This window comes from Bemisia tabaci, chromosome 3 (genome assembly GCF_918797505.1).
Source record: "Bemisia tabaci chromosome 3, PGI_BMITA_v3".
Classification (NCBI taxonomy): Eukaryota; Metazoa; Arthropoda; class Insecta; order Hemiptera; family Aleyrodidae; genus Bemisia; species Bemisia tabaci.
Genome location: NC_092795.1, coordinates 31,977,227 through 31,992,429, shown reverse-complemented (window position 1 = coordinate 31,992,429; position 15,203 = coordinate 31,977,227). Strand labels below are relative to the sequence as shown.

General features: G+C 41.5%; 1 protein-coding gene across 6 annotated transcripts in view; it reads left to right on the top strand.

Moving 5' to 3' along the window:
* The window catches only part of LOC109043827 (rho guanine nucleotide exchange factor 10), a 181,786-nt gene that overhangs the window by 96,720 nt on the left and 69,863 nt on the right, over positions 1-15,203 (top strand). For 5 of the 6 annotated variants that reach the window (XM_072298168.1, XM_072298166.1, XM_072298170.1 and 2 more), the window contains exons 3-4: positions 6,443-6,721; positions 11,499-11,853. In XM_072298168.1, coding sequence (XP_072154269.1) covers positions 6,482-6,721; positions 11,499-11,853 — 595 coding nt within the window. In that variant the 5' untranslated portion in view covers positions 6,443-6,481. Of the gene's footprint in view, positions 1-6,442; positions 6,722-11,498; positions 11,854-14,652; positions 14,907-15,203 lie in introns of those variants that run through there. The other variant, XM_072298171.1, reaches the window with a different exon arrangement.

Genomic DNA, 15,203 nt, shown 5'->3' with positions numbered 1-15,203 from the left:
TAGGACGCACTCTACTCTTCTGCAGGCCATCCGCTTTAATATATGCTTCTCTCTGTATAGTCAGGGTGTCTACTGTATGGAAAAAGTAGAGATCCACCGAAAAAAGCTCGGATTTTGGAAGGTCGGTGCTGAAGTAAGGGAAAAGTACAGGTATACTGAAAGAGCACGGATTTTGAAATGTCGGTGCTGAAGTAAGGGAGGGTACAGATACACTGAAAAAGCACGGATTTTGGAAGGTGGGTGCTGAAGTAAGGGAAAGGTACAGATTTTCCGCGAGAAGGTACAGAAATTCCAGATTTGCGTGATAAACTCGAAAAAGTACCCCGGGGGGGGGGGGGGGGATACGATTTTCTAACACAATCCAATATCATGTTCCTGGTTCCTTCAAAGTTCCCGGTTCAAGTTCGGTTTCATTCCTCGTGTTTTTCGGTTTATTCCTTTGTCATTCCATCATTCCACATTCCCAATCCTAATACAGTTAAAAATACGTATGAGGTACGGAAAAAGTGAGGAAAGGGTAAGGGAAATGCAAGGATTTTTGAGAAACGCCGGAAAAAGGAATTTTTGGGAAAGTAAGAGAAAAGCAAGGAAAAGGCACTGAAAAAGCAAGGAATTTGAATGTCAGGTTACCAGTAGACACCTTGATATAGCTATAGACTTCAACAACCCCTGCCTAAGACTATATAAGTGTTCATTTTATTTTATTTTTTAAATTTAATTTAATTTTTGACGACGCGAGTAGGAGAACCCGCGTTTATTCTAGATTATCCAAGTTTTTTCGTAAGTTTTCCTTTCAGCAGCACCCCTGAGTAAATAATTAAAATGTGCCGAAGAAAAATCAGAATTCGCATTGTTAGTCATGAATACCGTGTCCGAGCTTTTCGGATGGTTCGTTCCTCCGTGCGACGTGCCGAAAACCCACCCGGGAATTTTCAGTTTTGACAAGGTGTCGAATCCCACGAGTTGAAAATCTAATCGCACAAGTAGAAAAATTTTGCGGTCAATCGTGTAGGAATCCCATCTAATTTTTAACCTCTCATTTTACCGGATTCCAACTCATTCCGTAAAGCACGTGACGCCTGACATACCATCCCAAGTGTCAGGGCCATTACTCCATTAGTGACACGACCGGAATGCCACGTCAAACGCGAGACGCGGAGAGCGACCATACCGGAGACTGTTTTTGTGCCGACCTTAATTTTGTTTTAATTCTGGAGCTAAAAAGAATGCTCCCGCCCGCGGAGCCGACAAAAACAGTGGCGTGGCGTGCTTTGCGATTTATCGATTGTTCTGCCATTTAAACGTATGGTAAAGAATCGATTATTAAGGTGTTCGCTGCGAACACCCTGATTATCGATCCTTTTCCATACGTTTAAATGGCATGACAATCGATATATCGCAAAACACGCCACGCCACTGGACAAAAACTAAGCGCGGATCCGAGTCCAGTGCACAAGTGTGAAGTATTTACCGGCCTTAATGCAATTTTAATAGTTTTCCTCCGTTCCCAGTCCCGGTCCAGAAAGATCAAGATCGCTCTCTCTCTCTCCCGCCTCGCAACTTCGAAAACCCTCGCATCGTCGTGAAGGATAAAAGCAGCGACTCCGACTACTTACCAATTGTATTTCATTTACTTCCGTGAGCTGTAATTTGTGGGAAGATGAAGATATTTACTACTCCATTGTTTTTATTTTTCTCCGGATGAATTTTTTTTTAAGGCCCGCTGACATTCTTTCTCGGATGGAGTGCAGACTTTTTCTTCGCAACGGGTGTCTTCTGTTCCGAATCATCCGGAAATACCGGAAAACTAATTTTTTTAGAGGAGGTCCGGAAGCACTGAAGAAGAAAGGAAAATGCCGCAATAAGGGTTTCGCTTCATACCACGCGTGTTTTTAACTTAGAAATCTAGAAAGCACCCCCCCCCCCCCCCCTAGGGTGTTTCTTATTTTTTAAATTTTCGAATTCGAAGGAGGTCCTGGTCTTAACAGTTGCTGTGTGGATAGGTTAGAACCCCCTAGCAAGGAAACAAATTTGAAACAATTTTCACCCGGTGCTGAAACGACTTAAATGACACAGGTTGAGTGTGCAAGTTCCCTTTGCGAGGTTTAGGTTAAAATTTGTTCTTTTTTTTTTTTTTCGTGCTCCGAAGAAGTCGAACTTTCGGACGTGTTAGGTTTCAAAACGAACCGATTCAAGAGGCATCCGCCGGCGTTGAACTTGGGGCCCCGGTCATAGCCCGGTGGCTGCCGGGCGATCCGGGATCTCGGTCGGTCGAACACTTCTGGTGATCCCTTATCTCCCGGTTACACTTCTGGTGATCCCTTATCTCCCGGTTAAAAACCAATCTGTTGAGGCTCGCTCACACCACCGCGCCTCGCCGCCGCTGCTGCCCCGGCAACGGTTCCACGCTCGGGCGGCACCAGTCACCATTACCACCGTCACCGGGAGCGGGCAGCGGGAGCCGGGGCAAGAATGTTAATTACCTCGTCGACGAGGCACCGCGCGATAAATCATTCGAATTTTTCGATCCCCTTCTTTAAATTCAGTGAGCCATAACTTAAATTGAAATTGTTGGCCCACTTGACCGCTTTGATTGATTTTCCGTCGCAGTTTCCGATCCCGCCGCCGCCGTCGCCGCACTTCGGTTCCGTCGTCCGATTTGATCGGAAAATGAAGGTCGATAAATCGTTGCTCTTCTGACGTGAGCGCGTATCTCAATTTTCGCGTGAGCCCTGTTGTCCATTTAACTCCATGCGTTGCGGGGACAACTTGAAAATAGAGGTACTCTCCTCACGTTAAAGAAGTGACGATTTGAGTGGCGGCAAATCGGAAAAATGAAGGTCGGCGACTATTCTGCCGTGCTAAGGAAAAACGCCGTATGAACCCTCAGGCGTTGCCAAATTTCCTCCGATAAAATCCGAAATGACTGGGGAAAGTGTGAATATTATTTTCCAAATTTTTTCAGACAATTTTCTACGCAATTTAATTTAAAACATCTGAAAATTAGAAGAGAAAAATATGCATGAATGTTGTCAAAAATACATGTTTTATCAAGGGAAATTTGGCAACTCTCGAATGTTCATACGGCGTTCTTCCTCAGCACGGTAGTATGAATGTTCCATCTCTGGCTGAAGGCAGGGTCACCATTCACCATAGTCTGGGAAAATATCTGTAACACCGGAAAAAGTCAGGGAATTTAAAAAATTTAGGCCAATGATGGAAACGTCGGAAATTTTCTGCGTTTCCCGGGCGGAGGAATGTAATTCTTGCGATGTGCCTCTAAGATTTTACTGATTTTGCGTATAATCACAGAAAATTTGAAAAAAAGTGTTTCTAACTACTCAAATGCGCACGGAACAATGGAATACGGACTTTTTGCGTGCAACAGTTCCGTCTCGTTCACGAATACCGGACGCTTTACAGCGGAATGATGCTCAAAAATTCTGACGAAACGCCCTAAATTCAAAAAAATTTGAATTCGATAGATCGACCCCAAAGTGCTGAAAGATCACCTGAAATAGGACTGTGGAATGATAACGCGCCGTCCGCCGCTGTGCAGACTCAGGGGCTCCGAAAGACACCGGGTTCTACATCAACCACATCCGTTGAAATGCGCGTCCTTCCGGCCGTGATCTTTTTTTCAGCCGTAATCAATATAAAACTCCCCTCCCTCCGCTTCAGTTTAGTCTGTCCTCTCGGTACACCGCACAGATTAGACAGCAACTGTAACTTAAAAACCCGCTCATTCTTTCATTTCAGCCCGTCTGTGCTCCTCCCCCTTCCCTTCAAAAGTTTAGTTGGTAACAGTGTTTCTTAAGTTATTCCGGAAGACTGAAACTTGGCTGTTCCTTTCTCAGAACTTTCTTTCTTTGACGGTGTGGAGTTATTCGATTTCGTTACACACTAACTGCACGAATGTGTACAGCGTCTTCAATTGTCAAAATTCTCTTAAAGTACTAAACTTATTCTTCTGAAAAATTGCACACCAACAGAATGATCTCTCCGATAATAAATCTTTACAATCTCGCTCCTGAACCCTGTTTTTTTGTCGGTGTGTTTTGAGTCACAAAATGTATTACACCTTCAATTATTACCATAAATTTAACCGTATTCATAGCTTTTGGTGCCAATCAAGGAAAGGACTAGGTACACTTCGCAGTGGAAAACTATTATTCTTGGCTCATTTTAGTAACAACACATGGGCCACGTATCTCGGTTTGCGACGTTGCAGACTTTTTGCCGTAATTTATATTTTTAAATGTAAAACTACCTACTCAACGTCAATTCTTGAAAACGTCCGTAACTTTTTTTATCTGTGGGAAGAAAACTCAACGATATCTTCGAAGAATGATATTGATTTTTTCTCCCTAAAAAAAAATCAAAATGAAATGGGAACGGAGATTGTGAAACACCGCAAACGAGATACGTGGTCTGGTAGTTTCATCGTCGACATGTGACTTTAGTTTCCTTTCGCAAAAAATGTTTCTACGGCAGAAATAGTGGCTCCGTTTCAAAATTTAGTCTAAATAATAAGTATACATATTAACCATACACTGCAGGTCTAAAGTTTGTCAATTTCCAAGTTACCAGACAGACAGATGGCAAATACAACCAAAATTCTTGGTCGGTTCCAAAAATTCATTTTTTCTGTGTGCATAGACTCGGAATTTTCATCTTACCCTCATTATCTAGCAATTATGACCAAAGTATATTTAAGTATTCGTACTCCTCAAAAACACGCACTTGACTGTGTTGTCAGGATGTTTATCTTGCATTATTATTCATACCCCTCACGTCTGAAACATGCTCGCATGATCCTCATCAAATTATTGAATGTCGAAACAGGCCATTTGTCAACTTTACATCTCTTTATGGGAGACTCGTAATCACAATGCATGAATAATAATTCTCGGTTGTGTCCGGTCCCGTTCCTCGGCGAGCAACCCGCGAATTTCTTATACAGACACTAATTAATGGCTTAGCCTCAATGGCCGACGATGTGGTGGATGTGGTGCGCTGCGGATCGTGCAAGTGTGAAATTTGCTCGCCTTACGAAAGGATTGTGGTTTTGCGGTGGATTCTGCGTTGCCGCATTTCTTCGAATACGCAATGGCGTATGGTTTGGTTTTGACAGAAAACTGAAAGCGAAAACTGAAAGCGAAAACTGAAAGCGAAAACTGAAAGCGAAGAGGAGTTCGAACTAAGAAAAATAATTAGACTCCAGCAGCTTTTAAATCCGACAAATCCAAATTTTCGAAGTTGAAGCATTTTTTTTTTTTTTTTTTTTTTTTTTTTTTTTTTTTTAACTTAGTAAAAAATTTATGCAGGGTGACCCAAAAGTCGTGCATCCAGCACGTGGTGCGGGACTTTCGGATCACCCCGTACATACATGTACGCACTCAGAGTTAGTATTAACCCACTCTGTGAGAAAATTTAACACGAAACGTTGGTTAAAATAAGCAGCGGAAAACAAAATAGCCTCAGCTCTCGGTTGATCGTGGGGTAAGCCCTTTTTTTTTATTGTTTTCTATGTTAGGCACCTAAATTCAATGTCTGTAAAGCTATTTTTTCGGAAAATCGATTTTTTTAATATCGATGGCCAAAGAGTGAAACCCTCTTATCTCCGTTTGTGACGTTGCAGACTTCCTGTCATACTTAATGGTTTTCTTGAAAGACTATAGTTGATATTATTCATCGAAAGCCTCCTTGATTTTCCCTCTCCACCAGCGGAGTATCCTGTAAACATTTCAAGCTATAAAGGTGGCTTGTTTCTCCTCTTTGTTGGAAAAATAAAATAGAAGCGGGCATTTTGAAACACCGCAATGGAGGTATACGTGGTTTAGCATATTTTAGCCATCGATATGCTTTAAACCGATGAAATCTACTTTTGAAAAAAAAAAAAAAATTCTCGATTCAATTCGATTTATCGAGTTTTTCCGATAAGACGCAAATTTTATTCGCAAGACTGATCATAATACAAAGATCCCCCAGATGACGTGTATGTCATGGGGTTACGTTTTCTATAGTCGTTGGTGATGCCGAACTGTATTCTTGTTATTAAATAAAAACTGTTATCTATCTATCTATCGATCGATCTATCTGTCTATCTATCTGTCTATCTATCTATCGAAGACGCAAATTTTATTCGCAAGACTGATCATAATACAGTCCCCCAGATGACGTGTATGTCATGGGGTTACGTTTTCTATAGTCGTTGGTGATGCCGAACTGTATTCTTGTTATAAAATAAAAACTGTTATGTATCTATCTATCTATCTATCTATCTATCTATGTATCTATGTATCTATCTATCTATCTATCTATCTATCGATCTATCGATCTATCTGGCTATCTATCTATCGATCTATCTGTCTATCTATCTATCGATCTATCTATCTATCTACAAAACAAAGATGAAGAGATGTAACGGTTTTTGTTGCAGATGCGGTGTTCTGGGCAGTATTGAGGAGCTCCCGGAGGGATGTCCTCGTCGTCGAGTCACTACCCGCCTGCGCGGAGGCCGTTCCTCAAGTTTCCGCCGCCTCCACCGTTCCCGCCGGGAACTCACACGGACTATGCCTACGCCTACTACGAGCCGGGGCCGAGCACCTCCAAGCACACCTTCATCAACTGCTACGGCACCGAGGAGAACATTTACGAGGAGATCGGCGCCACCCAGCTCGAGCAAGAGGTCCGATATGTCCACAGCAAACACCTACAGGTACCGTCCAGTTCATATTTTGCACCATTTTATCAATTGGACCCTATGAATGCAACGAGGAACCGTTATCCCTCGCTAATCCATAAACTGCACTTATCTGTGTTAGTAGCGTGGTGTGCTTTTCTATGTATCGATTGATATGCTAATCTAGCCTATAATAAAGATCGATTATCAGAGGTTCGCAACGAAATTCAGAATAATCGATCCTTTACCATAGCTTCAAATGGGATAGTATCGATTGTCGATTATCACGTCTCGCCACTGATCTGTGCGGAAAAACTAATGACACGTGCGCTTTTCTCATAACGACTGCCAGAAATAGTGGTTCCTAAGTATAAAATGTTAATACCCCAATCCTTTTGTTTGAAGATTTATCTCTTCTACAGGGTGTCTACATGTCTCGGAAAACGGGGATGGGTCAGCTCCTTCAGTTCTGTCTGAATAGACAACAGAAAAAAACGTTTCAGTAAAAAATTGTCCTTTTATTACATAGAATGATCCATACCAAGAAGATGCGCATACGCAAGATTTACATATTTCTGCCGCTTGCAGTGAAATTAATACGATAAATAGCGTCATTTTCAATTCTGCGTTTGCAAACCCTATTATATATTTAGCTTCTTCCGATGACAATTTTTTTCAATTTTCCTCCTCTGAGGACGATTTATTTTTACTAAGAAATGGTTAATGTGAAAAATTCGAGAATTTCCATCACTTTGGTCTGGGAAAACCTTTAAAAATTAGAAAAAATTTTCTCCAGAGTTTGTAGACATCCCGGACAACGTTGATCCCCTTTTTAACTTAATCGCACTTTGAATTTAAATGCGTGGATTTCCAATCTCTCCGACCCATCCCGCGGGCAAACGCGTTAGGTGTTAATGAATAATTTTATTCGATAAAATAACACCCCCTTCCATCCCCCGCGGCCGGCGTCCTATCAGGCGTGAAAATCATTTTTGGCATCCGACTCCGTAATGACATTCAAGCTGCGGGTGATGAGACACGGATCAATCAATGCACCAAAACTCGACGCCTCCACCGGAAGCCTCCCCGGGTTGCCATATTGTGCGATAAATAAGGATATTTTACTCGGATTAAATGGGGAAAAAGCACTATCTGGCATGAAAACAGATGGCTCCGCGCACACGCCCTTTCCCGATCGACTTGATTTTCTTAGGCTCGAGTAGCGGCGGCGTCTCTGGCAAGCCACGGGATGTACTTCCGGCGTATCGACATATTTCCAGGCAGTTCCGTGGCGGGATACCAGCGACTAGCGTTGCCAATTGATCGAAAAGTTTCACCGACGACACTCTTCAGACGGTTGTGTTCAGAGTGATATGGCACCGAAGAAGGAACGGGTGAACCACAATGTGAGCGTCAAGTTCCAGATCCGAGACCTATGTGAGCCGGATTTAGATACAAGGAACTTGTATTCTTTTCCTCGCTGCGCTTTTTACGTAGTATGTAACCATTATTTCAAGACATGGATTGTCCCGTTGGAAATTTTGGATTTTTACTCAGTTTTGCTCATTCTTGGTACAGTAGGGTCTCGATTCTCCGAGGTGATCGGGACAGGATCTGCCGCGGATAATCCGAAATTAAGATTTTGGGCCAGGATTAAGGAGTGATCAAGAAAACTGTTTTTCAAAGAACTCCATCAAAAAAAAATCAACTAAGGCCTTGTCTCCACGAGCCGTTTCACGAGATTTGTCCCAGGGAAAAATCCCACTTACGAAGTTGGGAAAAATATTGAGTTAATCAATATTTTTCCCAGTACCAAGTATGGTACTTGTATCCCTAGGACCCACTGAGAGAAGAAGAAGAAGTGAAAACGAATTGTGCGATATTTTATTCATTACTGCATTGTTCATGTTTGTTTAGTTAAAATAATGTGTCTAATTGTCAATTGAATGCAATTATTATTTTAATCCCGGTTAAATACTCGACTGTAACTAATTTATCTTCCCGCGCAAACTAGTCGCAGGACTGTATAAGCCCCGTCCCGTGGAGACGGTAACTGGGAAAAATCCCAGAAGTTTCATTCCTGCGATTCGAACTTGGGACAAATCCCATGAAAACGTCCCGTGGAGACAAGGCCTAATGAATACAAATTTCATCACCATTGGTAAAAATGAATACATTTCACCCTATAAGCGGTCATTTTGCCAAGTATCCGTATCATTTCTGGTAGAGATATTTTTAAGAAGTTTACGCCTTATAATTAAAACATTTCTGGGATGCGATCATTTCCTTTGCGTTTGATGAGAGTTTTTCCATACAGATGATCAGATTGACAACCAAATAGATCACAGTTTGCAATAAGGAACCACTACATCTGGCTCTTCCATAAAAGCACATATCTGCATAGGGAAACCAATGGCATGTTTATTGTTTCCAGAATGGGCTAGAAATATAATGGTTCCTTATTGCAAAATATAATCCAAATTCCCTATTACTCCATGAAAAAAGCCACCGCATAAAAACGCGGATAACTGAAGCGCAGATAATTGGAGCTCTACCGTGTTTGCTCTTTTGAAAAGAACTATCTTAAGCTCATTTTTTTAACCAGTTCTTATCACTCCAATTTCTTGAATCAGGCTCTGAACTCTCCCCAAAGCCGCGATGCAGCAAGTTATTTAAACTGGGCAACTTTTGGAGTTAGGGTATAGCAAAGAAGTAATGAATTTAGGAAATGTAGACATTGGAAGCCTCGTATGAGCGAAAATTTTGTCATCATTGTCTCAAAGTGGCGGCATATAAAAATCTTACGTTGAAAAACTGAAACTTGCGCCGATCTGAGAAATGGAAATGCATTTCTCCTGCTTTCCTCCTGCAGTTTTTACAGGATCTGAGAGGCTGCGGTCGGATCCGGGGTCATGGCGCGGCGCGTGGATATCCGATAAACAACGGCAATAAAAATTGTTTTAATTTCCAATTACTATTCATCAGCACTCGCCAACGACGGGCACAAGCTCGGGGAAACCGGTACAGGTGCGTTGCCGATTGTCGTGTGAAAATTAGCCTCTTTCGCTCTATTTTACTTGGAAAACCAGATTTCTCAGCGTCCTGGCACATTCGTAGACTTCCTTGCCAAATTCTCGCGTAAATTCTTCGCAGGTTTTAATCAATAAAGTGGCGAAGCTGTCGGAATAGAGGGTGATGACATCGTCATCTTGCGGCCAAAGAATCACAAGCACTGGAAAAAAAAACACATTGGATCTAGAGTCCAGGCTCTTAAAAACATCGACAAGAAAAAATACTCGTGATTCAATCAGATTTAAGCTTAAATCAAGAACCAAGCCTGTTAATTTGAGCGGATTTCTTTTTGATTTAAGCTTAAATCTGATTGAATCAAGAGTCCCTTTTCTTGTCAGTGTTTTCAAGAGTCTGGACACTAGATTATGTGATTTTATTCCAGTGAGTGCCATGCGACGCTCAAAAATTTCCGCCGCAATTTTATTTTTTTGCAGAGATATTGTTGGTTGAATGTGTTTGAAAATTTCACTGAATTTTATCGGCAGCTCCAAGAAAAGTCAGTAAACTTTTCGGACAGCCTTGTTGAACATTTTCTCTGTAAATGAATAAAATGGCGGCGGGAATTTTTAAGCTTCGCCTGGCGCTTGTGATACTTTGACCGGAAGGTGACGACTTTTGCGGTGCTGAGTTGGATTGAGTCCGACAGCAAGAATCCATGTCTTCTAATATGTAGGGTCCAATTTATGAGATTTGTAAGTTTGGTGGCCCATTCTGTAGTAATGAGAATAAGCGACGTGCCTAGAAACAGTTATTTCTCATAAAAGTTATGAATATTAACCGGAAAATATACAGAAATTTGATGACATCAGTAAAACTCAGGAAATTATTCGTAAAATTGATCATAGATCAGAAAATGCTGGGCACGTCAAGCAGTTTTCAACTACATGCAATTTAGCAATTAAAACATTTGATTCAACTAATTACATGTGTTGGTTCACAAAATCAAACGAACGTCAATTTATTCGTGTTAAAAACAGGGAATTCTGTTTGAAATATCGAAAAAATCCAGAAAATATTCGGAGAATTCATAATAAAATTTCGGGAGTCAACTTAATTACGCAAAAGCTGAAAATCCAGCTTCATTGGGACCTAAGTGTAGAAAGGGATTGCCTCTGGATCGGGTTAATGCAATTGCAGTTAACGGAGACGGTTTGTATTTAAATTATCGAGAAAATCAGAAAATATAAGGAAAATCCAAAGTAAAATTTCAGTAGACAACTTGATTATGCAAAAGCTGAAAATCCAGTTTGATTGGGATTAGAGCTAGTGTAGCAAGGGATTGGCTCTGGATCGGGTTAAGGCAATCGCAGTTAACGGAGACGGTTTGTATTTAAAGTATCGAGAAAATCAGAAAATATAAGGAAAATCCAAAGTATTTCAGTAGACAATTTGATTACGCAAACTCTGAAAATCAGGCTTGACTGCACGGAAAAAAAAAATTGCTGATTCAACAATTCAATTGCTAAAAACAGTGAGTGCAATGTTTCAACGCAGATTTTACAACAAAAAAATGCTACTTTAACCACATTGTAAACTAATTTAACCACGGGGGTGGTTAAAGTAGCACTTTTTTGTTGTAAAATCTGCGTTGAAACATTGCACTCACTGTTTTTAGCAATTGAATTGCTGAATCAGCAATTTTTTTTTTCCGTGATGGGATTAGAGTGTAGTAGTAGAAAGGGATTGGCTCTGGATGGGCTTAAAGCAGTCGCGGTTAACGGAGACGGTTTGTTTGTTGCAGGTTCTGGACGAGCTGAACCTGACGGTGGAGGCGATGCTCATGCCCCCGCCGACGTCGTCGTCGAAGCACGGTCACGGCGGGGACGGGGCCGACGGGAACTCGGGCGGCTCGGGGTCCGGGGGGTCGGGGGGCTCCGGCTCGGGGGGCCCCGGGGACGACCTCCTCTCCCCGGCGAGCTGCAGCCTGGACAGCGGGTTCAGCGGCTCCAGCAGCGGCACCAACAGCCTCAGCCGAAACTCCACCCCCAACTCCTCCGCCATGGCCAAGTACAAGAAGTCCCCGCAGAAGTTCTGGAAGAAGATACCCAACCTCGTCTCGCCCTCCTCTTCCTCCAGCACCCTCACCAAGAATTCAGGTTAGTGTCCCTTTTCAGATTTTTTATGCTCCCGCCGTTATCTCTGGAGCGAAAATTCCAAAGCAGCACTGGAAAAAAAACACATTGGATCTAGAGTCCAGACCCTCGAAAACATTGACAAGAAAAAGGACTCTTGATTCGATCAGATTTAAGCTTAAATCAAAAGGAAATCCGCTCTAATTAAGAGGCTTGGTTCTTGATTTAAGCTTAAATCTGATTGAATCAAGAGTATTTATTCTTGTCCATGTTTTTAAGAGTCTCGACTCTAGATCCAATGTGTTTTCTTTTCCAGTGAGGTGCTACTAAAATTCGTCGTTTGCCTCACGAACGGACGGAACTACTTTTCAATGTTGCCAAATTTCTTCTCACCAATTGGACGTATTTCTGCCAACAGGGTGTCTACAAGTCCGGAATTTCCGGAAAGTCTGGAAAAAGTACTATATTTTAAGAGCGGTCCGGAAGTACTGAAAAAGTGCTGAAATTCCGCTAGAAGGTCCGGAATTTTATTCTTTTCTCAGCAATTTTTGTCGCAATTTGAGTGAGAAATTCAAATTTTTGACATTTTTCAAAGTTCATTGATATGGAGGTACTACAAAAGTACTGAATTTTTCTGTTAAGGAGGTACTGAATTTCTTGGGAATGTACTGAAAAAGTGCTGATTTTTAGCCAGGCTGTTTTAGTAGACACCCTGGCAAAACGGAATTATGGTGTGAGCCCTGTTATGCATACATTCTTATGGGTCTCAGGGCTCATGCCTTAATGCACATAGTTCTGTTCGGCAGAATTACGTTCAATTGCATTGTTCCCAGAAAAAAAATGTGGACACTTCTAACCGAAAATTTTTCCACCGAATTTTAGCAGCTTTGAAAGGAGTTACGTTTTTGGACAGAAATGACGTATTTCCTTTAAAATGGACGTACTTAAATCAAAAGATAGTATATGAGGACTTATTTGTAACAATGGCGGATGTGAAAAGTTACATTTTCGAAACAAATTCAAAAAAGCGTTTTGGCACCGAGAAAATTTTGAGTAATTACTTAAGATGTGATCTTCAAGATCTGTGCGTTATGCTAAAGCCAAAAATATTAAATTTTTGTGTGAACAAAACAGTTTTTTTAAGCGTGTTTCGAAAAGGTAATTTTTCACATCCGCCATTGTTACATATAAGGCCTCATATCCATCCTGACACGAGCCGTGAGATCCATGAGTACACAATGGATGTAGTTCCTTTTAATTTAAATACATCGAAATAATCTCTCGAGGTTTTAAAGAAATCCCCCGAGAATCAACAACGATGATCATGAAGTAAACGGCACTATGTAATAAATTTTATTTCGTGCAATCAAGCGAGCACAAACGAAATTTTGCGTTACGCGCGGTAGGAGCAGGAGCATTCCCCGGCACCTCGACCGCCGTCTGCGTTTTTAAGCGCGTGATTTATCCGATCCTTTTTGGCGAGCTCGTCGCGTGTAAAATAAATCGCTTCCCACTCGTCTAGTTGAGTTATTTTTATTTTCAGTCTCGGTCTGTCCCCTCGGACTCCTCACATATTCCTCTAAATATAGGCCCAGATTTATCATCTAATGTATGCATCTTGTCAACGGCATACAACTGATGCGCTGACGTTATGAGCCGTGAATCGCGGCCTCCTACAAAACTGCGGGCCGTTGCGCCGTGCGTTATTTACGACGGCGTTAGCTCGCGATTTTCGAGTTTACGGAAAGTACGACAAATGTTACTGTTTTGTCGGTATCGTAGGAGACAGCGATAATTGGATTACATTTTGCAATAAGGAACCGCACTATCTCTGGCTCTTCAATAGAAGCACATATCTGTATGGGGAAACCAATGGCATATCGACGGTGTAAGTCGGCAGTCACATAACTCGGTTTACAACGTCGCAGACTTCCTGTCATACTTCATTTTTTAAATGGAAAACTACTCAACGGCAATTCTTTAAAACTGCCGTGGTTTTTTTTGTCTGTGCGAAGAAAATTCTGCAAAAACTTCAAGGAATGAAGCCAGTTCGTTCTCCTTTAAAAAATACCATAGAGGCGGAGATTTTCTGACACCGCAAACGAGTTATGTGATTGCCGACTTACACCGTCGATAGGTATGTGTTGTATTTAAAATGAGCCACAAATAGTGGTTCCTTATTGCAAAATGTAATCCAATTGCAGTTAGACTGAGCCTCGGGTGGTCGGTTGTAATCATTCTACAGGACTGCCGCACTTTTCTTTTCGATGTAAGAGTCGTACAAATGAACTATGTCTTTCGCAATAAGGAACTATTTCCAGCTCAGCCTTAAAATCACTTATTTGCATAGGAAAACCAAACTGACGCGTTTGTCTTTTTTCAAGTATTCCAGTGGAAATAGTAGCTCTTTATTGCAAATATTTCGTCCAAATTCGTACTCTTTTTTTATTTGCTGAAACATGTGGCATACAATCAGGAAGAGTCGAAAGGGAAATTTTCAACAGGCAGTGTGAAATATGACGTACGCTCCCGTGGAAATGAGCCTTACCCTAATTTTCGAAGGAAAAGGTGTATAGCGTAACGCAAGCTTTCAAAGAAGGACTCAGAATTTCAGAGGAGTGAGGACTCAAAAGTTGAGGACTAGCGTTACATGATATCTGAAAGACTCCTAATTACGTCCAACACTGCCATTAGATGTTTGTTTATGTATAGTTATCGTTTCATATCAGTTCATCGGACTATTATCTAATTGAGTAATTCCAGTTTGAACCAAGTCGTGCAAGAGCTCTGATAAATGCATTTTTTTTCTTTTTCTTCTTTTTTTTGATGAAGCGTTCTCTTCTAAAGTTTTGACTTTTTCTCATCTTGCTTGCGTGCGGTATGTGGTTTCGTCAAGCTGATTCTTCGTTCCTAAAATTCAAGTGAATAATACAAGTGGAAAGCTGCGTCTTATAATTTATCGATGGACAGAATTTGTAGGAGGTTTTTTATATCGTGGTGCAGTCAAATTCGGACTGGTGCCTCGGCTGGAGTAGAAGAAGAAGAAGAAGAAACACGTCGGGCCAAACTGTCTCCTGGCAAGTCTCTTGGCAAAGCGCCACGGTGTTTTTTTTTTTCAAAGTTGTGATCTTCCGTTGTTTGTGTTCGTATTAGATAAATTAAAACATTCCAATGAAAATGAAAATCAAAAAGCATCTTCAAACGTCACTCATCCCACTACAATGTGCACGGTCTCGTGACTTCGGTGAAGCTAAATCACAGAAATAACGTTGACCTGTTTTCTTTGATCTGAAGTTTTCAAACATGACAAATTAAATTGATGGACCACAGTGGCTAACAGGCTCGACGATTTTTGGCGTATCGGCGTCGCTTGT